This window comes from Mirounga angustirostris, unplaced genomic scaffold (assembly GCF_029215605.1).
Source record: "Mirounga angustirostris isolate CCGP_5_RB_7025 unplaced genomic scaffold, mMirAng1.0.hap1 SCAF_3, whole genome shotgun sequence".
NCBI classification, from domain to species: Eukaryota; Metazoa; Chordata; class Mammalia; order Carnivora; family Phocidae; genus Mirounga; species Mirounga angustirostris.
Window position 1 is genome coordinate 161,991,658 of NW_026991711.1, and position 26,051 is coordinate 162,017,708.

Sequence of the window (26,051 nt, forward strand, 5' to 3'; positions counted from 1 at the left end):
CGGGGACTACCAGGATCTTCCTAACCAGGTAAACCTTGGGTATCCTTGGTCACCACCTCTGGGCATCTCTGCTGTGCTACCAGTCCTCCCAAATCATCCACCATCCCACGGTTCCCTTTCCTCCCAGCATTTTCACTGCAGCTCCTGGAATCCCCACTCCATGGTTAACAAACAACCTTACATCTTTAACTGCCCCGCCAAACATTCCCTCTTTGCTTTACCGCAGACTTGGCTTCCCACTAAGGATGCTGCTTCCCTCACAGACTCCTCAAGTCAAGGCCCACACACCTCAAGTCCAGGAGGTGGGGCAGCATCCTCTACACTCCCCTTCTACGGCTTCCAGATCATATTAGTTCATGCAGATATTAACAGTTTCCCACTTTGAAGCTTCATGCTGTCTGGCATGTGTTTCAGACATTCTGGTCACTAGTTCTCATTTAGTGAAAACCTCAACAGCTGGTTCACACATCCTCTCCATCCCCAAAACCTAGCAATCTGCAGAACCTATTTATTTATTTAGATTTTATTTATTTGACAGAGAGAGAGAGAGAGCAAGATAGAGCACAAGCAGGGGGAACTGCAGGCAGAGGGAGAGGGAGAAGCAGACTCCCCGCTGAGCAGGGAGTCCAATGCGGGACTCGATCCCAGGACCCTGGGATCATGACCTGAGCTGAACCTATTTCACACCTGCCCTCTCAGTTTCTGGTGAAGCCGTATAATGAAGGAAATAAGAGCAGTCATACAATGGCAGACATCACACAGAATTAGCATGTGTTCTTCATATAAAATCACAAGATTCTCAGAAAATTCATAAATAACTGAAATAGATTTCCTTAATGATCCTGTCAATCTCTTTATAGCTTCTTGCTCTTGATAGTGTCCCTTTTCCCCAAGTGGGGAGTGGGGGGACATCTCACTGTTCCAAGACCGCCTTTTTCTTCTCTTTTATAAACTGTGCCTCTACTTTTGATCACAGAGCTTGACCTATTGATTGATCCATCTCCCTCAGATATAAAGTAAACTTTTAGTCATACTTTTAACTATGGTAAATGTCTTCAAGTTTTTTCTGTAGGTCTCACTGAGATCTGCCCAATTAAGTCTTCACTGGAGCCAATTAAAATATTCATCCTGAATATGCATCTCATCTAAATCCACTGAGTTTTGGGCTTGCCTTCACTCAGCTCTTCTGGTGAGTTTCAATGTGTGGCAATGAGCTATTTGGCAAACTGTTCTGAATTTGGTTTTGCTCTGCCCAAAGCAAGTTACATGTCTAAGCCTAGTCCACAAAGGGCTGGCAGGGGTTGATGCTAGATGCTCAAAGGCACTGGTAGAGGGAGGTATGATTCTTTAGGAGACATTACTCTAACAATATTCCACACCTTTGAATTCTCTCTTGCCCTTCTCAAGTAAGTGGCTACCAGTCTTTCTAACTGTTGAATTTATCACTTAGTCCTAGGCTTCTCTGGTAAGGATCGTATAGCCAAACCAATAACCACAAGTAGTACTACAGTTCATCCCAAAATTAATAATCACATTCCTGTTATAATTCATACAGGAATATTATAAACTGCAATATACTTATATGCCTTAACTGGACCCTAGGCCTTAACAATTAGCTAATGTTTCTGGTTTCTCCCAGAGCCTCCAAGGAATCCAAGATGTATCAGGGATAAGAAGAAATAAGGGATTCATGACACAAGCTACAGACCAATTATTTTTTACAAAGCTATGCAAAACCTACTATGTGATTTTTAAAATTCAACTCAAGGTCTTGGTGCCCTCCTCAACCAGACCAATTATATTCAGAAAGTAACTGATACTAATTGGTAATCATAATAATACATTTGTGTCATCTTCATGTATAGCCATGAAATAATTGTTGTGCACTCAGATGGCTCTCCCATGCTTCCAAACATGATCTGTAGTTTGGGTCTGGTCATCAAGTCTTCCCAATTCTGAGTGCTAGATTTGACCAGTCTGCATAAGGAATTCTACCCTAGCGAGTAGTTCTAGAATTAAATAGAATCTACCCTTGCATGTGCTCCAAAGAGCAGATGGGACAGCTCAAGTTTTAGAGACAAGACAAATCAGCATAAATTCGTGGACTAGAATCATTCTAGGTTATGATGCTTCCCTCGACCTTTTACTGTCCAGTGTGGTAGAGTCTGCGCAGCAGCCTATGCACCTTGCTAGATACACAAGGTAAACAGTTCAGGAAAAGTAGAATCATTAATCAATTAAGAGGCCCTCATGAAAAGATGGTCAACATTATTGGCTATTAGGGAAGCACAAATTCATACCACAATGAGATATGACTACAAACCCATCAGAACGGCTAAGGTATAAAATGGTGGCAACACCAAATGCTGATGAGGATGCTGAGAAACTGGATCATTCATTTCTGGTGAAGACGTACAATGGCCTAGTCACTCTGGGAACCAGTTTGGCATTTCCTTTAATGACTATAGATGCAACTATCTTACACACCAGAAATTTATCTGAGAAATGAACACTTACGTTCACACAAAAACCTGTACATGCATGTTTATAGCAACTTTAGTCAGAACAGCCCCAAACTGGAAACCCAGATATCCTCCAATGGGCAGATGGTCAAACAAACTGTGGTACATTCACGCCCTGCAGTACTACTCAACAGCAAAAAAGAAAGGAACTTGACACATGCAACCACCTGGATGACCTCCTGGAGAATCACGCTGAGTGAAAAAGCCCAACACTAAAAGATTACATACTATGTGATTCCATTTATATGATATCCTGGAAATGAGAGAACTACAGAAAGAAAGAACAGATTAGTGGTTGCCAAGGGTTAAGGAGGGGGCAGAGGCAGGAGGCAAGGAGATGTAGCTATAAAAGGCAACAACATGAGAGATCCTGGTGGAGGTGGCACGTTCTGTATATTGGTTGCAGTTTTTAAAGCTGTTACCATCAGCAGAAACTGAGTAAAGGATACAAAGGATCTTTCTGTATTACTTCTTTCAAGTGCATGTGAATCTACAATTATCTCAAAAGTTTATTGTTGTTGTTTTTTTTAAAGGCCACGTGCCTATTTATAGTGGCCCAAATTTATCCATGGGACCTATTCTCCGTTAGGCCTAGTTTAAATAGAGTGGATACAAAGTGGATTCAAAAAATTTATTACTGGGGCACTGGGTGGCCCAGTCTGTTAAGCATCTGCCATTAGCTCAGGTCATGATCCCGGGGTCCTGGGATCAAGCCCGCTTTGGGCTCCCTGCTCGGCAGGGAGCCTGCTTCTCCCTCTGCCTGCCACTCCCCCTGCTTGTTTGTGCACGCTCTCTCTCTCTCTCTCTCTGACAAATAAACAAAATCTTAAAAAAAAAATTACTATATTTGTGATTGTCTCATAGTTCTTGTTTTCCTCTATTGTTTGATGTCTAGATGTTTAGATATTATTATACAGTCATCTCTCCAAGGTAACATCCAGCTAATGAAACTGCATCAAAACTAAAACAAAAACAAAAAATCCAAAAAGCACCAAACTCCTTATGGTTAGCTTTGTACTTCTGGGATCTGAGTTTTGACCAAAAGAGGGTAACTGAGGGATTCTAATAAGTAAAATGACACAATTCTTAAGGTAGAAGTGCCTACAGAAGGATGCTGACAGATATTACACACAGACAGCATATCTTGAACACATCACAGCTAAAATCCTAAGACTTTTTGGGGAAATCCATAAATAACCAAAATTGCTTTCCCTGACGACTCTGTCCATTAAATAATAATGGTCTTTTTACCATATGATGTAGCAATTCATCAGAGACTCATAGAGAGGAATTCATCATAATGTAGACACTTTTTGCAGAAATGCACTGGAAGGTAGGTTCAAGAAAATTCACTGCAACAATGAGTGTAATAGTAAAAAAAACAGAAAACGATCCAAATAGCCGACAAATTTAAAGCTTTATTTATTTATTTTAGAGAGAGCAAGTGAGCATGAGAGCAGGGAGAGAGAGAATCTCTAGCAGACTTCCTGCTGAGCACAGAGCCCAACTTGGGGTTTGATCCCATGACCCTGAGATCATGATCTGAGCTGAAATCAAAAGTCAGACAATTAAATGACTGAGCCACCCAGGCGCCCCTGACCTTAACTTTTTAAAGAATCTAAGCTGGTATGTTCCACATTATGTATTTATCATATATCATCATGGTATTAAGTTTTTCCCTATCCCCTAAATTCCTATAAACTAAAAGTTAGATCTAGACTCGGCTTGGTTAGATTTGGGGTAAACATTTTTGATGAGAACGATTCACACGTAATGCTGTATACTTCATATTGTACTGCCATAGTAAGCATATGATGTTAAGTTGTCCATAATTACTTATGCTAAGTTCAAGCTCTTGGTTGAAGTGGTAACCAAAACGTCTCTCTATTGTGGAGGCACCTTTACCCCTTTGCAACGATTAATCTGTAGACTGTTACAGTGATGTGAAAATATCTTGCTCCCCAATAACCTTTTACCTAATATTTTAAGTAGCATTTTAAGTCTTGATTGAACTAATCATCATTCACTATAAAGAATTGCAAAAATGGTCAATCTGTAATTCTATCATTCTTTCTACACTGACATTCTTCTGTTTAAAAGTTTTTATTTATTTTTTAAAGATTTCATTTATTTATTTGCCAGAGAGAGAGATCACAAGTAGACAGAGCGGCAGGCAGAGGGAGAGGGAGAAGCAGGCTCTCTGCTGAGCAGAGAGCCCGATGCGGGGCTCTATCCCAGGACCCTGGGATCATCACCTGAGCCGAAGGCAGCTGCTTAACTGACTGAGCCACCCAGGCGCCCCTGTTTAAAAGTTTTTAAATTCCATTTTTCTTTTTTTTTTTTTTTAAGATTTTATTTATTTATTTGAGAGGGAGAGAATGAGAGAGAGCACGAGAGGGAAGAGGGCAGAGGGAGAAGCAGACCCCCTGCCGAGCAGGGAGCCCGATGTGGGACTCGATCCCGGGACTCCAGGATCATGACCTGAGCCGAAGGCAGTCGCTTAACCAACTGAGCCACCCAGGCGCCCTAAATTCCATTTTTCTTCCCCTACCCCTTTTTTTTTCTTAAGATCACCAAGATTTATGGATTTTTCTTTATTCAGAATTTGTAATGATGTTTTTGATATTCAAATTATCCTGAAATTGGCCAACAGGAGCCCCTGCAATCTGGCTCCTATGTCCTTTGATGTAACTCCATTAGTCTTCGAAGGCTCCCTTGCTTTGCCTCCTAACAAACATCCCTGAAAATCCTTCAGATGGTTTATATTTGTTCACTAATCAGTTAGTTCTCTTCCTTTGAGTCCAGGGCAGTATGGCTGCTGGAAAGAGAGAGGGTAATCCTAGACAGGAGAAAGCAAGAGAGAAGGAACGACAAAATGTGTGTACAAACCCTGCCCCCAACTCTGGCTGACCCCAAACAACACAGCCCCAGCAGACTGCAAGCAGCCCAGCTAAGGAGAAAAGAACTCAAATTTGGGCTGTCAACTAAGAGAGTCTGTGGTCTGAGTCCTGTTTAAAAACATTCCAGAAAACATAATAAAACATGCTTATTAGTCCTCTAGGTTGCCCTTCCACACAATCAATTTTTAAAATATTAGGCTGTTCCAAGCCAACTCTTTTTTTTTTTTTTAATATAGCCAGAGGGAGACATTGTTTCCAAAGCATATAAGTTTGAAGGCAGATAATAAACCAAAAGGAGTCTGTCAGATACAGATAAATAATAACAACAAATACCAACTGGACAATGTGATACCACAGTGAAAAAAATAACCTTGATCCTCACCTGAATTACATCATAAAGGTGTACCTGAACACTCCCTAAAAAGAGAGGATATTTTTCTGTATTTTTATATTGCATTAGTTCCAAGTAAATATTATTCCGCTCATCATCTTGACGCCTAGGAACCTTGATACAAAATACATATGAAAAGAATTATCACATTTTCAGTATGAATTTCAGATATAATTTCTGAATAAGTACATCCATAAACTAGATTTTGTTATATACATGCTTAATGGTTAGTTTTCACATGTTATTAGCCTTATAACTTTTCAATCGCATGGTCACATATACCCTAATGTCAACAAAAATCAGGATGTTGTTTATGTGTAACATCAATTACGGTCTTTTGAAACATGCACTGCCTACATTCTCTAACTCTACACAAAAGTTTAGCCTCAACACCCTACTGAAACTGTATTATAAAAAGTAATCCAATATCTAGCCCAGATAATCTAGGCAATACAAATAGTATCAAAAGACATCCAACATCCTTCTCAGTCTTTGTTCAATAACTTATTGGTAAAAGTATCCCAAAGTATAAAATGTATTTTATTTTATCCTAGTTATATAAATACACAGTTTGAAAATCAAACAGCTCTACAATGGTTAAAGCAAAGAAAAACAACTTTTTCTCCCATGTTTAATCTTCTTTTCTGAATTTTACGATGTTTTGACATCTGAAAAAGCCTGGCCAGAGACAGACTTTCTCTCCCTGGGCTAGCCAGCTCCTAGAGACAGCAAGGGTTTAGTGAGATGGAAGCACTTCTTTCATATGCAAACTAATCCCAAAATTATAGCCCTAACCACTTCCTTATCTAACTCTCACATGGAGCCAGTATTTCCCTGGCCCTAAATCATCCTGAGACCAGGAACCAAGCAACTAGGGATGACCCTACAGCCTAAAGCCTGCAGGGAATTATTCAAACTAACCAATCCTAAATTTCTGACTCTGTTCTGCATTGCTTCCTCAAGAAAACAAAAAGTTTTATTTAAGTGGACATACACCCACAAAATTCTTAAAAATTTGGCAAGCTCAGGAAAACTATTTGCAAAGTAAAACAAATAGTATAGATTGCCTTTAGCAAAACTATGCCTGTCTTTTTTTTTTTTTAAACTATGCTTAAAGAACTATCTTCAGTACTCAAGACTTAAGCAAAATAAAGTTTTGAAGATTAAAATTGAAGGTTAAAAAATATAGAGCATTGAGGAAATGTTTTAGGATTTCACTAAAATTTAACCAATATAATAAAACTATTAGGACTAACAACTGGGCTAATCAATGAATCCTACATCTACATGAAATAGTGTTGCTCACTTAAAGAAAACTCTGAGATACATTTAAGATTCTAAGAAACTTAGCTACAAAGAGATGCAAACTCAGCATAGGAAGCTCTGGTGTGAGAGGAAGCTTAATAAAGTGTAGTCTGAAGCCAGACTGACTCCATTCCCAGCTCCACCACTTACTAGTTCTAGGACCTTAAGAAAGTTCTTTTACCTAACAGTACCTGTTTCCTCATTTGCAAAATGAGGATTATAGTAAGAGAATATATATATTTTGGGGGGTTGTTATAAAGACTAAATAAGTTAATCCATGCAAAAACAATTAGAGTTTATATAAGAAGAAAGGAGAGAGGGAAATGAGGAGGAAATGAAAAAAAGAGAAAGGGTATGCTCTGAACCTTTGCATCCCCTCAAAATTGGCATGCTGAAGCCTAAATCCCCAATGTGATGGTATTTGTAGGTGTGGTGTTGGGAGGGAGTTAGGTCATAAGGGTAGAGCCCTCATGAGTTGGATTAGTGCCCTTACTAGAAGAGACCCAAGAAAGAGGATCTCTTTGCTCTCTGCCATGTCACTATACAATGAAAAGATGACCATCAGGAAATCAGAGTGCAGGCTCTCACGGGACACCGGATCTGCCAGAACCCTGATCCCGAAACTTCCTAGCCTCCATAAAGCTGAGGAATGAATGTCTGTTGTTTCAGCCACCCCATCTATGGTCATTCGTTACAGCAGCCCAACCTAAGACAGGGGGGAAGAGGATAGAGAGGAGGAGAGCAAGATAGAGAAAAATGCATGTTTGACGAACACACAGAACCACAGACAGTAAGCTCCTAGGGAAGAAGATCATCAAGATTATGCATTTTCTAGTAAGTTGTTTATTGAAAAAAACAACAACAATATAGCCCATAGTACAGAAGTAAAATACTGTAAAATATCAAATAAAAAGGCACTGCATTTGTTTCTTTCCTATCCCTAAAAAGGGATATAATTAGTGTGGATTATTTGAAACTATAAAAATGCATTCTTATATCCAGAAGAGAACTTTAACATTACCTGAACAGAAAAGTACTTTCTGTCATCAAAATTAATTGTAGTGTTCTTTTCATCATTTTGGGATAGCAAGCTACACATTTTTGTACATTTCACAATGTTGTTTATAGAGATGCGAATGAACAAATTACTGTAATATAAACTGACTGAAAATACAGATATTGAGGAAACAAATTTTGTTATAATTGTACAATAACACACTATAAAATTAATCCATTAAGCAATTCAGGCAAAACCTAAGAATCAAACAAATAAATAAAGAAGGTAATTGTAGAGCATATTTAACAATTTTTAAAGTCTTTTAAAATAGTATTTTTGCCCATCGATGGTAGGCACAACGTAAGTAGGAAAAGGAAGGTTGATTATTCTTTAGATCACTTCTCGTATTTCCATCCTCACATTTCAGTTACAATCTTTTGTAAATGTTTCTTTATATTTTCTTTTCTTTTCTTTTTTTTTTTTTTTGAGAGAGAGTGAGAGTGCTAGCAGCAGGGTGGTGGTGAGGGGGGAGGGGAGGGGGGAGAATCTTAAGCAGGCTCCACGCCCAGTGTGAGTGACCCTGAGATCATTACCTGAGCCGAAATCAAGGCTCAGATGCTTAACCAACTGAGCCACCCAGGAGCCCCTCTACATATTATTTTTAAGGTGACTAAATATTTGCAATATATAGTTAAAAACTTTTCTAAGCATAATTATGTGGAAATGCAAAAATTCAAAAGTCACTTGAGTTATTTTTAACATTAAGACAGCAAAATTTAAAGCAGTTTTCTATTCTCTTATTCATTTCTCTATAGACTTCACTATACTATACTGTATTTTTATCTTTCATAGCACTCTATGCATTAAAACAATTTTGTTCATGGATCACTATATCAAAAACTAGTGATGAGGCGCCTGGGTGGCTCAGATGGTTAAGCATCTGCCTTCAGCTCAGGTCATGATCCTGGAGTCCCGGGATCGAGTCCCATATCGGGCTCCCTGCTCGGCGGGGAGTCTGCTTCTCCTCCCTCTGACCCTCCTCCCTCTCCTGCTCTCTGTCTCTCATTCTCTCTCTCTCTCAAATAAATAAATAAAATCTTAAAAAAAAAAAAAAACTAGTGATGTATGGTGACTAAGATAATATTAAAATAAAATAAAAATAAAACAACTTTGTTTTTATGATTTAACTAATTATCTTCAAAAATCTCTTTATGCAGAATTCTCTTCAATAATTCACTTTATAGGAGCATCTGACTGGCTCAGTCAGTTAAGCGTCTGCCTTCGGCTCATGTCATGACCCCAGGGTCCTGGGATGTAGTCCCACATCGGGCTCCCTGCTCAGCAGGGAGTCTGCTTCGTCCTCTGCCTCTACCCTCCCCACTTGTGCTCTCTCTCTCTCGTAAAAATAAATCTTAAAAAAAAAAATTCACTTTATATAAAAAAGAAACATCAAGCCTTCATAATGAAACTGGTTTTATGCCCAAAAATCTGATAATGAGCAGTCAGTTTATTTAAAGGCACCAAGATAAATAAATCCTTCAAACAATGTTTAAGATAGCACAATTATTACTTAGAAATAATTAGTATTATCATCTAAGATATATATTTTTCCTTTTTTTTGGTAAGATATATATTTTTCCTTAAGCTCATATAGTGATTGAGGTGGATTATGGATGGGTGGAAAACTTTCATCACTTTGCACATCAAAAGATGGTGTTTATTTTCCTCTGCTCTTGAATCCGGCCTGGCCCTGTGACTACTTTAATATGCACTGGACATGACCAGGGCTGGGTCTAGGACAGGGTAAGAGCGGCACCAGCCATGGTCCAAAATTTAAGGGGACACCCAAAACTTCAGTAATCAAAATAAATAATATTTTAATGTAATATTTTTTAAAAGATCAAAATTAATGCAGAAAAAAAAATATGATGGAAAAACAAGACCTTGGGACTCTATGGAAAGAGAGAAAGGTCTAACCATTTCAGCTTCCCAGCTAAGTCCAGTCTTCCAGGCATCCTCACTAAAACACCAGACACGGAAATGAGCCATTTTAGATATTCTAGCCCTTTTGAACTGCCAGCTGACCGCAGAGCCTGCTGTGATCATGGGGACAAGTGGCGCCTAGTGAATACACACAGTGATTGATAATAAAATGGTGAAGGTTTTAAGCCACTAAGTCGTGGAGTGTTGTTGTTTTTTTTTAAGATTTTATTTATTTATTCATGAGAGACAGAGAGAGAGAGAGAGAGAGAAGCAGGCTCCCAAGGAGCAGGGAGCCCGATGCAGGACTCGATCCCAGGATCCTGGGATCATGACCTGAGCCGAAGGCAGACGCTTAACCATCTGAGCCACCCAGGAGCCCATGTCGTGGAGTGTTTTAAGGCAGCAATATGTAACTGAAACAGACATATATGATCATGGTATGGTTCTTAAATCAAAAGAAAGGATACTCCTAGGCGTGAAATGTCTGCAGTTCTTTATATGAACAGCAAGGCAGCCAACCTAAAACAATCAAAATAAAAACACAGCAAATGAGTTTTTAAAAGTTAACTTTCCTTCCATTTTAATCTATACCAAACTATATATTTTTAAAAGCTCCACTTTGCTAATTTCTCTTATTAAGAATATTGTTTCTCATTAGAAATATCTAGTTAAGGGAAAACACCAGAAAACAGAAATACAGAAGAAAAATAGGCAGGATTTATTCAAAGTAAAATTAAAATGAACAAGAATAGAAAGCAAAAAAGAAGAAGAAAGAAGAAGAAAGAAAAAAGCACTAACTTAAATCTAACCATCACTCTTTGAATCATTGTTATTTTATATTAGGTGAGAACTGACAAAGTGTAGCATCCTGCATATAATAATAAAAAATATGCCTTGCCTCAGATGGGCTTTTTTATCCAGTATCCTAAAACCACTCTATTCATACAACAATCATTCAACCACTACAACATCCCAAGGACTGTGAAATATTCCTTCTCTCTGTACAAAGTATTTCTAAATGTTAAATAAAATTATATCTCCTGCTTAAGCATAAAATCAAATAAAAAATAAATACAGGAATATTTGAATACTGATTTGCACTTTCAGCCAAATATATTTAGCCATGTTTGGCCTTAAAAACCAAGTAAAAACAATAGCAATATTATGTTAAACACTGTAAAACAAAATAAATGACCCAATAGTATTTTTAAATGTATGTAAATAATTTTAAAGATTTGGTTTTAAAATAATACAGAAAAAGAAATTAGCATCCAGGATTTAAGTAAAAGACTATGTCATGTGAATGATGAAATCCAAAGAAGAAAGTACTGTGGTCTACTTCTTAAGGAAACTTTGATATGAAATGTTATGTTATGTTAAAGGAAAGGTTCTAAGTTTTCAAATGCAAAGGGGTGTAAGGCATATTACATGATCTAGGCAGGATTTTAAATGGTACCGCCATAGGTGATTCCATGAATCATTTTTATTTCTTAAAATCAGAGTTATATATGAGGAGGGTAAAACAGGGCAGTATAACTACAATGTTGGATTGTATAACGCTATACATTAACATTCTGTCATAAATCATTGCCTGCCTGCCAAGTATTGAACATGAAGCCATGGGCAACTACCCTAACTTTCCTTATCTTTCGATAGCTCTTTATACTTTTATATCATAGATCCATATAAAAGAAAAAAGAAAAATTTCTATTCAAATATATTTTTATTTAAATTCAATTAGCCAACATATAATAAGTACATCATTAGTTTCAGAGGTAGAGGTCAGTGATTCATCAGTTGCATATACACCCAGTGCTCATCACATCACATGCCCTCCTTAATGTCCATCACCCAGTTACCCCATCTCTCCACCCACCTCCCCTCCAGCAACCCTCAGTTTGTTTCCTAGAGTTAAGAGTCTCTCATGGTTTTTCAAATGTAGAAAAGTATTTAACACTTAAAAACATAATGATGACCATTCACAGGCTATGGATAACAAATACTGCCACAAATTCTGAGACCCATCTGTGGCCCAATGCTATAAACATGTCAACATCTTCACCAACCCCCCAACATGCATGTAAAACAGGAAAGCAACTAGAAGGGTGTTCGCAAAAGCACTTCTGGGCACCCAATTTTAAGACAGGCTTTTACACATTTTTTCCAAAAAAGGGCTCTATCAGAAAGAGGAATAGTGGGTTGTGATGTAGCTCTCATTGCAGACACTTGGACAAGCCTTGCCAAATACCTCAGAATAAATCAAAGAACTTTCAGAGAGAAAGTCACGTGACAAATCATACACCGAGAGGAGCTATCACATGCCAAACATCTGTCAAAAACTTCCAGCGGACTTTTAAAAGAAGGTTATTAATATCTAGCAATATGTAATTCAACTAAGGAAAATACAAACTACGAAGTTAGGAAGTGTGAATGAAATCAAAGTATCAATTCTGAAGGACTGTAGATGTCATACTCAAGAGTATGGGTTACGGAAATCAGTACGTCAACATAATGGCATGCATGATACCTTACAGCCAAAAGTGATTTCAAGTAATCTTTTTCTAAGTAGATTTGAACAGTGACTTTGACTGTGATATACGAAAGCGCTATAAAGTTATGTGGATAAATGCACGCTGTGCTCATTTTGTAAAAACAAAATGTATACATTAATACAGTTTTACTTTTCCCCCCCAAAAATCATGGTGTTAAATAAATCATATATTTTTTAATCAAGAAAATGTATAGTATATGATAGGATCTAGAGAAGAAGGCCAAGAGAAACTCTCTCACTTCATACCCATTAACTATTCTAATGATGTTCAGGAAGAGAGATAACTGTAAAAGAATGTCACAATATTTGATAGTTCTGAATGTACATAGATCCTCATGTCCTATATTCTATAGCACCCAAAGAAAAAAAACAGATTTTTTTTCTGGTTCTCAGCCCAGATATTTGGTCCTACCTGTGTGTTTGTGTGTATGTATGATTCATGAGTATGTTTGCTTTTGTTCCTGGGACTTGAGGGAAAGGTGTGGGGTCAATTTTCCAATCATAGCTCAAAGACTCCTAAATCTGACAATAAATACAATCACTGCCCAGCACAATAAAAATACTGAATCTTAGGCCCCATTCCCAGATTCTAAGTTAGCAGATCTTAGGTGGGGGCCAAGAATCAGTGTTTTTAAAAAGTATACCAGATGATTCTGATGTAACTAGAGTCTGGGAATCCCTATATAGGGAACATTTTTTTTTTTTCCTGTGAATCAAGATGCTTTCCATAATTTCAGTGATTACAGAATGCTCTTCTGACTTGATGAAAAAATGAACAATTCACAAATGTTATCAGAGAGAACCATTTTCTATATGTACTTTTTGATTATCAAATAATAAATATTAACTAGTCTTCACATAAATTAAGAAATAATCTGTACAGGTTTGTGGAGGATGAGTCTCACATACCACGTCCCCAAATGGTATCAAAGTTGGCACTTCAGGTGTTATTTCCAGTTCTTTACTTTCAGACCCTTTAAGAGTTTTTCTCAGCATCTACAATGTAAATAAATTAACATTAGACTTTAGAAGGCAAAGAAGAAATAGATAAAAGTTCATTTCAACAAATATCTTATGAGAATCTACTAGGTAAAAGGTATTATTCTAGGCAGTGGAATATTAATATGAGTAGAAATCTCATCCCTACCCTCAATAAGGTTACCAGTAAGTTAGCAGAGAAGCAAAATGTAAACAAATATAAAATCATTCAGGGAATCATGAGAGAGGAGAGAAGGGCATAGTACCATGAATAATGAGCTCTGCTTGCTAACTAAAAATGACCATCATTACCACATTTTAGTCTTAATCTGATATGGACCAAGAACTGTATCTCACAGATGGCAGTGATCCTGCTTGCAAGTTATTCCAGTATTCATTCAGTTAATCAGCTACAGAAGGAACTGCAATTTAATAATTTGGAACAGCAAGTAAACGGGAATGGAGCAATGGACAAATGGCTTTTGGTTTTGACTTGTGTCATTTCCTCCAGAGTAACTTCACTAACAGATATTTGTGGGTTGGTATTTAACTTTGTTCCTAAGGGCTCTGGTCACTACACATGATGGTTAACTTCTAAAAATCACAAGACATTTTCGTATAGATTTTAAAGAGAAACAGAGGAAGATGAATGGAGGGGAAATGTGAGGGGAATAGGGAAAACCGATTACAAAACTTGAAAAGAATTATATTTATCCCCAACCTTTGCTAACTTGAATCAACATGGCCTTACTTATAAACATTAACTTCCCAGGAATCTGTTGTTTTGTGTCTTTTCAAGAATCAACTGTTCAATATTTGATGTATGTAATAAATCCTGAGTTATGTTGAAATTTTTGCTTCAAAGTATATAACAAACACTTGAGTTGTACTAAAAAAATTTGTTGTACATATATTGGGTCATTTTGCTATTGCTGCATCTGATTGGCTTAATGGGTTTTATATGTATGATTTTTATATATTTGTATAATTTGTAGTTTAAGGTAACTGAGTGACAATTACTATATTGTCACAAAAACACCAAACTGTGGTACATTATATGTGTATTCAATGTGGACCCTCATGCTTCCTAATGTTATGATAACCTTACTAATGGAAGTCTACTTTGAATGTGCATTTTAATAAATACAAGATAATTGGGGGGGAAATCCTTTAGAACACTCATGCTCAATTTATCCTTAACTATGTGGCAAAAATACTGCTTCTCCCCCCTCAGATCACTACCTTTTTACTTTCCTTATTTGAGCTGAGCTCTCTTCAGTGGCAGCAACATGAGCAAAACAACTCTTTGCCTAAATTCTATTAGAATCTTGAACAAAAGTTCTAAAGACTAGTCTCATAAGGCCTCCTCATACCACCTAGAATTTCTCCTGAACCTGAAGAGAATTTTTATTTCAGTTAATTCTACTATGTCACTTTTGGCCCCACTCTGAGTAAAAGTCCCTCATGGCACATCTTTTAAAAGTCTATATATTCACTTACACTGTTCTGCACTTCTTCCCCAATGACCTTTTTGACCTACTCTCCCCCATTACGGTTTTATTTGGAAACCCACTAGCCTACACGCTTAGCTTTTCCAGTATAATCCTACTTCTTAGCCCTAACAGAAACCTCAGTGTCTTTACATTAATATGTACTATGTGTTAGCACAACTATATGCCTGGCACTATGCTGCTTCCAGCTTGCAGTGTTCTTGTCCTTAGGAAATTCAGTCTGGTGTTGAAGACAGAGAGGTGGGAAAAACAAGAACAAAAACAAAAAAAACAATTACAGTTTCTCTATGAGAAGAACAATGGCTGAAAAAAGAGACTTTTATCTTTATTTTTCTTTATCCAACCCAGATTTGCTACATGGGAAAAAAGAATAACTTATTTGATGGGTCAGATCTTCCCATTCATTCTGTAAACTACAAGTACCTGGAATTATTAACTCCAAAAAATATTTTTTAAATCCTCTTTCCCCTGCCTAACTCGGGAGCAATGACTCTTTTTTACCCTCTGTGGTTCTGTCCCCAGGAAACAAGGACACTCATAGCAAGGCCCAGGGATTATCCCCTAAAGTAGTGGAAGAAAATATTAGAATCTAACAATTTTCTTTAACAGATAAGAGAGTAAGCACATACAACTAACTATAAGCAGTAGACAAATATTCTGAGGAAAAGTGTGAGTTTTATACTCAGAGAGGTCGTACTACTGCCTTCATGAGCTCAGGGTATTGCATTTGTTACGTGGATTGACCACTTAACTAAGTACTTACCTTAAGTAGCATATTCAGTGTGCTTTACAAACAGATGAGGACTGAGCATAAAAAATTTCACGGCAAAATATTTTTCAAAAGTTGGCAAACATAAAGATATACCATGTACTTTGGTCTTAGAAAAAGACAAATGTTCCAAATTTGCTAACCTTTTCTGGGGTGACAAATAACTATCAACAGTATGTAAACTAGCAAATATTTTTAAATGGATATTTCTTAATCTGTCTTTTCAGAGTAAGGGAGTGACATTTTAATAAGTGTGAAAATAACTTTTTTTTTAAAGATTTTATTTATTTATTTGACAGAGAGAGACACAGCGAGAGAGGGAACACGAGCAGGGGGAGTGGGAGAGGAAGAAGCAGGCTTCCCGCCGAGCGGGGAGCCGGACACGGGGCTTGATCCCAGGACCCCGGGATCATGACCTGAGCCGAAGGCAGTCGCTCAACCGAGCCACCCAGGCACCCCGAAAATAACTCTTTTGAAATGAACTCGTGTTAAGAACATTTTGAAAAGTATTGGAAATATTTTCATCCAGTGTTATATTCTGTGCGTGCAAATGTGCTATGATCACCCTACAAGCTCGTGGTATCACACTTCAACAACTTAGAAACCATTTCCTCATCTGTTTAAAAATCTCACAAAAGAAGGGTTTCAGCAGGTTAGGAGACCATTTTTCCTTTCAAATATAAAAAATGCAACGCCTTCCAATTAGTTTGCCAGAACTAATTACTCAGAAAAGACGACATTTTACTGATAAAACCTGGACTAAAAACTTTGAAAAGGAGAATAAAAATGAAAAATGAGAAATGTGATTTTACTAAGCACAACCAAGATGCACCTCTTCCATTTGAAATTTCAAATCTTTGAAAGTATCTTTTTCAAATACAATAGCATTAAAAACCATATACTGAAATAATAAATTTGCCTTAGAATGAGACCTTCAAATTACTACATCACAAATATTAAATCATGCTTTTCAAAAACAGTAGTGCTTATTGAGCTCTGTACCACTAAGAAACAACATGGAAATTATTTTTCAAAATACTGCTTATCATTTTTAACTTTTTGTATATTGTAGAATTTATACAGTAAATTACAGTACGCTTATGTAATGTATAAATAAATACACAAACATTGGTGATAGATGTTCATATGTTTTTTATTGATACTGTGCAGTCAATACAATTTGGAGACTACTTCTACAGAGTCACAGCTAAATGCCTATAATTTGTCTCACTTTCCTAAGTATGCCTTTCTGGAGGCTTTAAGCTGCCAGTTTCCATGCATATTCCCACCTAGGCACAGTCTGCTTAGAATGAAGCAGGCTACCTTCTCCATTTCATACATGCTGCCTTCAATTTGAGATGGAGGAGGGGGTTCCAGAATAGTTCCCAGTTTAGACTCATTACCAGAAAGCCTTAGATAAAATCGATACTTAGTTCCTCATTTTTTTTTTTTTTGATTTTATTTATTTGACAGAGAGAGACACAGCGAGAGAGGGAACACAAGCAGGGGGAGTGGGAGAGGGAGAAGCAGGCTTCCCGCTGAGCAGGGAGCCCAATGAGGGGCTCGATCCCAGGACCCTGGGATCATGACCTGAGCCGAAGGCAGACGCTTAACGACTGAGCCACCCAGGCGCCCCAGTTCCTCATTTGATTGTCCACTTTTTAGCAAATACTAATGGCCACAACCCTGGAGCAAAAGAGAAGCAAGAGATGATATTCCAGTACCAAGACCCATCCAGGATGCCTACGAAGTATCTCATATAAACACGTGGCAAATAAGGGGAGTGGGGAGAAAGTGTTAGGGAAGGAGGTGATGATTACTTCAAGTGAGTTTGAAGAGGAAAAAAATTAAGAACTAGAGGGAGAGAAGCTTAGAATAAGTGTAAAAGCATAAAGAAGCAAGGCATAGTTTTATTACATTATTATATTTATATAATATACATATATTATACTGAGATACATATACTTAGGTATAATAAGTATGTATACTTACATATAAATATATAAATACTATAATACGCATGTTCATATTATACTTATATATTTATATAGGTAAATATTATTGCCTCACGATATATATATATATATACACACACACACACACACACAGATGGCCATCAAATAACAAGAATTTGAACTGTGTGGGTTCAAATTAAAGAAATAAGGACATTATTTCTTAATATTTAAACACATTAGCAAAAGCATAGATAAATGCACCAAAGAAACTGATTAGAGTCTAGAAATAGACCCTGACACAGGAACTTCACTTGTGACAAAGTTGGTACTGCAGAATAGTAGAGAAAAAACACTCTAAGGTAGGTCAAGTAGAAATCACCATGCCGGAAAAAAAAAAAAAGAATAAAAGGAAGAAGGTGAGAGAGAAAAAAAAGAAAAGAAAATCTGACTTATAACTCACACCATATACACAAAAATCAGTTATAGGTGAATTGTTGATCTCGGTGTCAAAGGAAAAACAGTAACAAGATAATACACGAGACTATTTCCATGAGGTTGGAGTAGAAGATTTCCAAAACAGAACACAAAGAGCAATAACCATAAATAAGAAAGTTTGATACAGTAAACTCCATTAAATTTAATAACTTCTGCTTATCAAAAGATGTCATACATATTTGGAAGAAAATATTTACAACATGTATGGTACAAGTGACAAAGAGCCTATAACTAGAATATATACACAAACTTATATAAATTAATAAGAAAAAGACCAACAGTCCAAAAGAAAAATGAAAAAGAGACTTCAATAGGCATTTCACAAAAGACTTTATGTGATGGCTAGTAAGCATTTGGAAGGGAACTCACCCTCATTAGTCATCAGGGGAAAAAAGTTAACACCACAAAGAGATAACACTAACATATTTCTCGGATAGTTAAAAATAAAGACACTGACAATATCAAGTGGCAAGGATGTGGAGTAACCAGAATTCTAATACACTGCCAGTAAGAATATAAATTGGTCTATCTTCTTTGAAAAACTGTTTAGTATTATGTACTGAATTTGAGCATATATATAATTATGACCCAGAAATTCCATTACTAGATACGTCCTCAACAGCATACCTCTACCGCTCTTTTTTTTTTTTAAAGATTTTATTTATTTATTTGAGAGAGAGAAAGAGAAAGCATGAGCAGAGGGAAGGGCAGAGGGAGAAACAGGCTCCCTGCTGAGCAGGAAGCCCAACATGGGACTCGATCCCAGGACCCAAGATCATGACCTGAGCCTAAGGCAGAGCTTAACCGACTGAGCCATGCAGGCACCCCTCTACCTCTCTCTTATAAAGGCATTTGTGATTACATTTAGGGCCCAACTCAGATAATCTGGGATGATCTCCCCATCTCAAAATCCTAAAATTCATTGTTATCTCCAAGCTCATTGCCATATAAGGCATATAAACTACTACAACTATAAATAATTTTATGCTAACAAATTAGACAATTTAGGTGAAATGGAAAAATTCCTAGAAAGACACAAATTACCAAAACTGACTCAAGAAGAAAGAATATCTGAAAAGACCTATAATAAGTAAAGAAATTGAATTAGTAACTAAAACTGCCTAAAAAGAAAAACTCAGGCCCAGACTATTTCACTGGTGAATTCTACCAAACACTTAAAGAAGAAATTATAAAATCCTTCGCAAACTCTTTCAGGGAAAAAAAAAGGAGGGTGGGGAGGAAGACAAAGGAACACTCCCCAAGATATTCTATGAGGTCAAAATTATGTTCATACCAAAGCCAGACAGATATTGCAAGATGAGAAAATGAATAGAGGGAAAAATCCTCAACAAAATATGAGTAAGCCAAATCCAGCAACATATAAAGAGCACCATATGCAATGACAAAGTGGGATTTTTCCATCTGAAAATCAATATCAATTAATTAATCAATATTAATATAAAAATGTCCAAAAAAGAACAAAAATCACGTGATCATTTCAAGAGATACAGAAAACATATTTGACAAAATCTAAAATTCATTCTTAATAAAAACTCTGAACAGACTAGGAATAGGAAGGAACTTACCTAATATCACACTCAATGGTGAAAGATTGAATAAATACTTTTCCCCTAAGATCGGTAAGGCAAGTGTTCACTCTCACTACTTTTAATCAGCATTGTACTGTAGGTTATATCCAATGCAGTCAGACAAGAAAAAGAAAAAGTACCCACATTTGAAAGAAAGGGGTAAAACTGGTCTTTATATACAGGCATTACACTCCCATATATATAGAAAGTCTAAAGAAATCCACACACACAAAAAGAAATTACTAGAACTAATAAACAAGCTCAATGAAATATCAGGATACAAGAACAAAATACAAAAAAAATCTTTTGTATTTCTATATAATAGCAAAGAAAACAAGTATATTTTGAAATAGCACCAAAATAACAAAATCCTGAGGAATAAATTTAACAGAAGAAATGTAGTAAATTTAACAGAAGAAGCATAACAAAATAATAAACTTAGCAGAAAAAAACATTAACACTTGTGCACTGAAAACAACAAAATATTTCTAAGTGAAATTAAAGATCTAAATGCATGGCAAATATTACACGTTCACAGATGGAAAGATTCAATACTGGTAGGATATCAATTCCCAATAAAATATACAAACCACTAACTAACTTAATCAAGAAAAGGGGATAAAACACAATTAAGACATTCCAGTCCAGGCACCAGGGTGGCAGAGTTGGTTAAGCGACTGCCTTCAGCTCAGGTCATGATCCTAGAGTCCCAGGATGGAGTCCCGCATCGGGCTCCCTGCTCAGCAGGGAGTCTGCTGTCTCCCTCTGACCCTCCCCCCCTCTCATGCTCTCTCTCTCTCAAATAAATAAATAAAAAATATTAAAAAAAAAAAAAAAGACATTCCAGTCCATGATGGTGATACAGGAAGACCCTGAACTCACTTCCTCCACAGAACACACCAAATTATACCTACTAATAGAAAAATTCCTCCTGAAGAAAAACTGAAGGCTGACTGAACAGCTTCTGAAAACCAAAGATAGATGAATGGGAGAACAGCAAGAGAAACAGAGATGTGGTAACAAAGGTAACCCCCACCCCCAGGATACTGCGAATGGCAGTGGGAAGGGATAGTACTGAGGAACTGGGAAGGGAACAGATTCCTCTGTCCTTGGGCACAAACAAACAAACAAAAAACCCTGCAGTTTAAAAGAGGAACTAGTATGTAAGAGAGACAACAAAGCCTAGACTAGAGCAGTATTTGGACATGATAATGGGCAGATCCATTTGTCACAGCAAGCTTGTGACCTCAGCAAGCCCAGGATCCACAAGACCACACCAGTCCCAATTGCACTGGGGCACAGAAAAAAAAAAAAAAAAAATCCAGGGTTTAAAAAGGCCAAGGAGATGTGGGAATGCTCTCTCTCCTTCCACCTTAAAAGCCCAGACCAGAACAGGATCTGGCTCACAGTGAGCTCATAACCTCAGTGAACCCAGAGTCTAAAAGACCACACCAGCCTCTGTGGTGCTGGGGCACAGAATATAAGCTACATGTGTAAATTTTATGTAAAAATTATCTTCATTTTTATTTTTTTAAGTTTTTAAAATTTGTCTTGTCTTCTTAAAATTCTTTTTGGGCTTATTTATTTATTCATTCCATAAAAAGCCACAGTTTCAAACAGTAACTAGCATATACTGCCACAGCTCCAGCCAGCCACCAATAGTCACCAAGGACACACAGTCTACATAGAGGACACCATACACAAAAACACTCCTTCAAGGTTAGGAGAAGTAGTCTTTCTGCCTAATCCATAAATATAAACACAGAAAGTCAAGCAAAATGGGGAGAGAGAAAAATATGTTTCAAAAGAAAGAACAGGAAAAAACTTCAGAAAAAAAACTAATTGAAACAAAGATAAGCAAGATGCCTAGTAAAGAATTTAAAGTAATGATTGTAAACATATTCACTGGACTGGAGCAAAGAGGGAACTCAGTAGTCTGTCAATATAGAGATAGAAAATATTAAAAAGAACCAATCAGTTACCATAACTGAAATGAAAAACACACTAGAGGGACTTGAGAGTAAATTAGAAAATGCAGAAGAATGTATCAGTGAACTAGATGAAATGGTAATGGAAAGCACAAAAGCTGAACAGTAAAAAGAGAACAGAACTTAAAAAAAAAACTGAGGATAGATTAAGAGATCTCTTGGACAACATGAAGTGAACAAACATTATAGGAGTCCCAGGTGAATGAGACACAGAGAAAAGTATAAAAAAAGTTATTAGAGGAAATAATAACAGAAAACTTTCCTAACCTGAAGATGGAAATAGACATCCAAATCCAAGAAACACAGAGAGTCCCAAACAAGATGAACCCAAGGAGGTCCACACTACGGCAGATAATACTTAAAATGTCAAATGCTGGGGGAGATAGTGGAGTGGGAGGATCCTAGTCTCATCTTGTCCCACAGACACACCTAGATAACACCCACATCAGTGTAACTAACCCAGAAAATGATGGGAAGATTGGCAGATCAGGCTTTCCACAGTTAATTGTAGAGAGGAGGCCACATCAAAAAATGGTAGGAAGGCTGGAGACACACTCAGGAACCAAACTGACCCGCAAGACTGACTGCAGGAGGGAGGGACATTGCAGGCATGAAGAAGAGGAAGAGCAAATCCCATATCAGTCACCCCAGGCATGGGGGACCTGCACTGGGAAGATGAATCCCCATAACATTTGACTCTGAAACTAGAGGGGCTTAACTTTGCAAGTTTTTACAATCAGTGGGGCTAAACACCAGGAACATTAAAAATAAGCAGGCTTGGCTCTTCAAGAGCCAAAGGGCTATAGAAAACTGTGTCCTTGGCATTAAAAAGACAGCATGACAAAAACCCTGCAAGTTATAACATAGAAGCAGAAGTTTCTGAGGCACCTGGGGTATCCCGGAAGAATTCTTTGCTGGTCTCAGAGCCTGCACAGGGAGGGCAAGTTCCTTTGTGAAGCTCATCTAAGAACAAAGGAGCTAGCTGGTACCATTTCTTTCTCCTGCCCACCAGTCTACATTCACTGACACTTGTGGAAAGCAGCCCAAACACTTTCCACCAGCTTGCTAACAGTGCACCACACCCCCACTTTCTCCTGCAGATCCATGCCCTTTAACACTCCCCACTAGAGAGGAGTCTATCCAAGGAGGTGCCAAAAACATGGCATTGTGCAAGCAGCCTAGTGGCCATTACCACTCCAAAGTAACTCCTGCCCTGGGAGGAGTTCACACACACACACCAGTTCAACTGTGGCCCAATGCTGGGGGCAGACATATAATCTGACTACTGGCCCCAACCACCAATAAAAACCTCACAGGATGCAGCACACAGAGAGCACCCAGTAGTTCAGGGTCACTGCAACCTACAACAGAGAAACTGGGGCAAACATCTGGTCTTACTGTAGGCCCTGCCCACCAACAAAGCCTTCCAAGGGACAATGCAGGCAGAGTGTCCTGCAGTTCACTACAACTGTAGTTCTAACAAACAAGCTAAGTGTAGGCATCTGGTCTGACCCAACTCAAGCCCGAGGTGACCACAGACTGGCCCCTTACAGCACAGGGACTAAACCTTCCCCACAACAAGCAAACAAGGCCATTGCAGATGATGGTACTGAAGGCAAACAGAGCTCAACCACAACAGGAAGTACACTGCACACTTAGAAGATACCCCTGAAGCACCTGGTTCTGGTGAACAGGGGACATTGCACTATAGGGCACTACAGGTCCTCCTCTTCATAAGGCCACTACTTGAATAGCAGGAGATGTAGCTGGCTTTCCTAACACATAGAAACAGACACAGAGAGCCTGGCAAAATGAGGAGACAGAGGAATATGCCCCAAACACAAATAAAAGCAAGACAGCCAAATGAAAGAGATAAGTAACATGCCTGATAAAGAATTTAAAGTATTGGTCACAAAGATACGCACTGGACTTGAGAAAAGAGAGAATCCCGAGAACTTCAACAAAGAGAAAACATAAAAAAGCATGAATCAGAGATGAAGAACACAATAAATGAATTTAAAAATACACTAGAGGGAATAAATTGTAGACTAGAGGAAGTACAAGAATAGATCAGTGAGCTGGGAGACAGAATAATGAAAATCAAATGGAACAGGAGAAAGAAAAATAATAAAAAAATGAGAATAGATTTTTTTAAAAGATTTTATTTATTTACTTGAGAGAGAGACAGAGGGAGCACAAGCAGGGGGAGGAGAAGGGGCAGAGGGAGAGGGAGAAACAGACTTCCTGCTGAGTGGGGAGTCCAACACAGAGCTTGATCCCAGGACCCTGAGATCATGACTTGAGCTGAAGTCAGACACTTAATCAACTGGGCCACCCAGGTGCCCCCCCCAAAATGAGCATAGAATAAGGGAACCAGTGACACCATCAAGTGTAACAATGTTTGCATTATAAGGATCACAGAAGGAGAAAAAAGAAAGAAGGGAACACAAATCTGGAGAAGGAAACAAATATCCAGATCCAGCACGCACAGAAAGCCCCCAACAAAATCAACCCAAGGAGGCCCACACTAAGACACAGGGTAACAAAAGTGGCAATAAGTAATTATTAAGAGGGAATTTTAAAAGCAACAAGAGGAAACATTACATACAAAGGAAACCACTTAAGTCTACCAGCTAATTTTTCAGCAGAAATTTTGCAGGCCAGAAGGAAGTAACATGATATATTCAAAGTGCTGAAACAAACAAACAAACAAAAATATGCGACCAAGAGTACTCTACCCTGCAAGGCTATCACTCAGAATAGAAGGAGAGATAGAGTTTCCAGATGAACGAAAGTTAAAGAAATTCACCACCACTAAACCAAGTCTTACAAGAAATGTTAAAGGGGATTAAGTGGAAAGAAAAGACCATAAACAGAAGTAAGAAAAGCAGAAGGCACAAAAGCAGTAAAATTAAGTATATCTGTAAAAATTGGTGGAGAGAGTCATAAAAGGATTTTAACAATGACACTATAGCGATAGGCCACCTGCTTCCCATAACTGTGCACTCACCCCTCCTGTCCTCTTTCCACCATCTTTCCATGCCGCCATAATGGTGCACATGAATGTCCTGGAAGATGCTCTCAAGAGCATTAACAATGCTGAAAACAGAGGCCAGTGCCAGGTTCTTATTAGGCCGTGCTCCAAAGTCATCATCTGGTTTCTCACTGTGATGATGAAGCATGGTTACATTGGTGAATTTGAAAGCACTGATGATCACAGAGTGGGGAAAATTGTTGTGAACCTCACAGACAGGTTAAACAAGTGTGGAGTGATCAGCCCCAGATTTGATGTACAACTGAAAGATCTAGAAAAACGGCAGAATAACCTGCTCCCATCCTGCCAGTTTGGTTTCACTGCACTGACAACCTCAGCTGGCATCATGGACCATGAAGAAGCAAGACGAAAGCACAAAGGAGGGAAAATCCTGGGATTCTTTTTCTAGGGATGTAGTATATACGTGCAAATAAAATGCCTCAATGGAAAAAAAATAAAAATAAACAATGACACTATATATCTGAAATGTAGGGGTTGGGAGAAGAGTAAAAATTTAATGCTTTCAGAATGGGTTCAAACTTAAGCCAATATCAACTTAATATAAACTGTTATACACACAAGATGTTATATATAAACCTAATGGTAACCACAAATCAAAAACCTATAATAGATATGCAAAAAATAAAGAAAAGGAATTCAAGCACTAAAGAAAGCCATCAAACCATGAAAGAAGAAAACAAGAGAGAAAAGGAAAAGAAAAGAACTATAAAAATAACCATAAAACTGGGGTGCCTGGGTGGCTCAGTCATTAAGCAGCTGCCTTTGGCTCGGGTCATGATCCCAGGGTCCTGGGATCGAGCCCCACATCAGGCTCCCTGCTCCAAAGGAAGCCTGCTTCTCCCTCCCCCACTCCCCCTGCTTGTGTTCCCTCTATTGCTCTCTCTCTCTCTCTGTCAAATAAATTTTTAAAATATTTTTTAAAAAATAACCATAAAACAACAAAATGGCAATAAGTACATATCTATTGATAATTACTTTGGATATAGACTAAACTTTCTGATCAAAAGACATAAGGTGACAGAATGAATAAAAAAGCAAGACCTATACGCTGCCTATAGGAGA

At 37.8% G+C, this 26,051-nt stretch overlaps 2 protein-coding genes across 2 annotated transcripts in view; one reads left to right on the top strand and one right to left on the bottom strand.

The window, feature by feature from the left end:
• The window catches only part of C2CD6 (C2 calcium dependent domain containing 6), a 147,797-nt gene that overhangs the window by 104,638 nt on the left and 17,108 nt on the right, over window positions 1-26,051 (bottom strand). The window contains exons 2-5 of the mRNA XM_064586921.1: window positions 13,559-13,645; window positions 10,566-10,617; window positions 8,140-8,282; window positions 5,805-5,927 (exon numbers count right to left, since the gene is read on the bottom strand). Coding sequence (XP_064442991.1) covers window positions 5,805-5,927; window positions 8,140-8,282; window positions 10,566-10,617; window positions 13,559-13,645 — 405 coding nt within the window. The remainder of the gene's footprint in view (window positions 1-5,804; window positions 5,928-8,139; window positions 8,283-10,565; window positions 10,618-13,558; window positions 13,646-26,051) is intronic.
• LOC123838951 (small ribosomal subunit protein uS8-like) lies at window positions 24,981-25,412 on the top strand. Its single transcript, XM_045868212.3, has one exon. It carries the CDS (start codon window positions 24,985-24,987, stop codon window positions 25,375-25,377), a length of 393 nt encoding a protein of 130 aa, XP_045724168.1. The 5' UTR covers window positions 24,981-24,984; the 3' UTR covers window positions 25,378-25,412.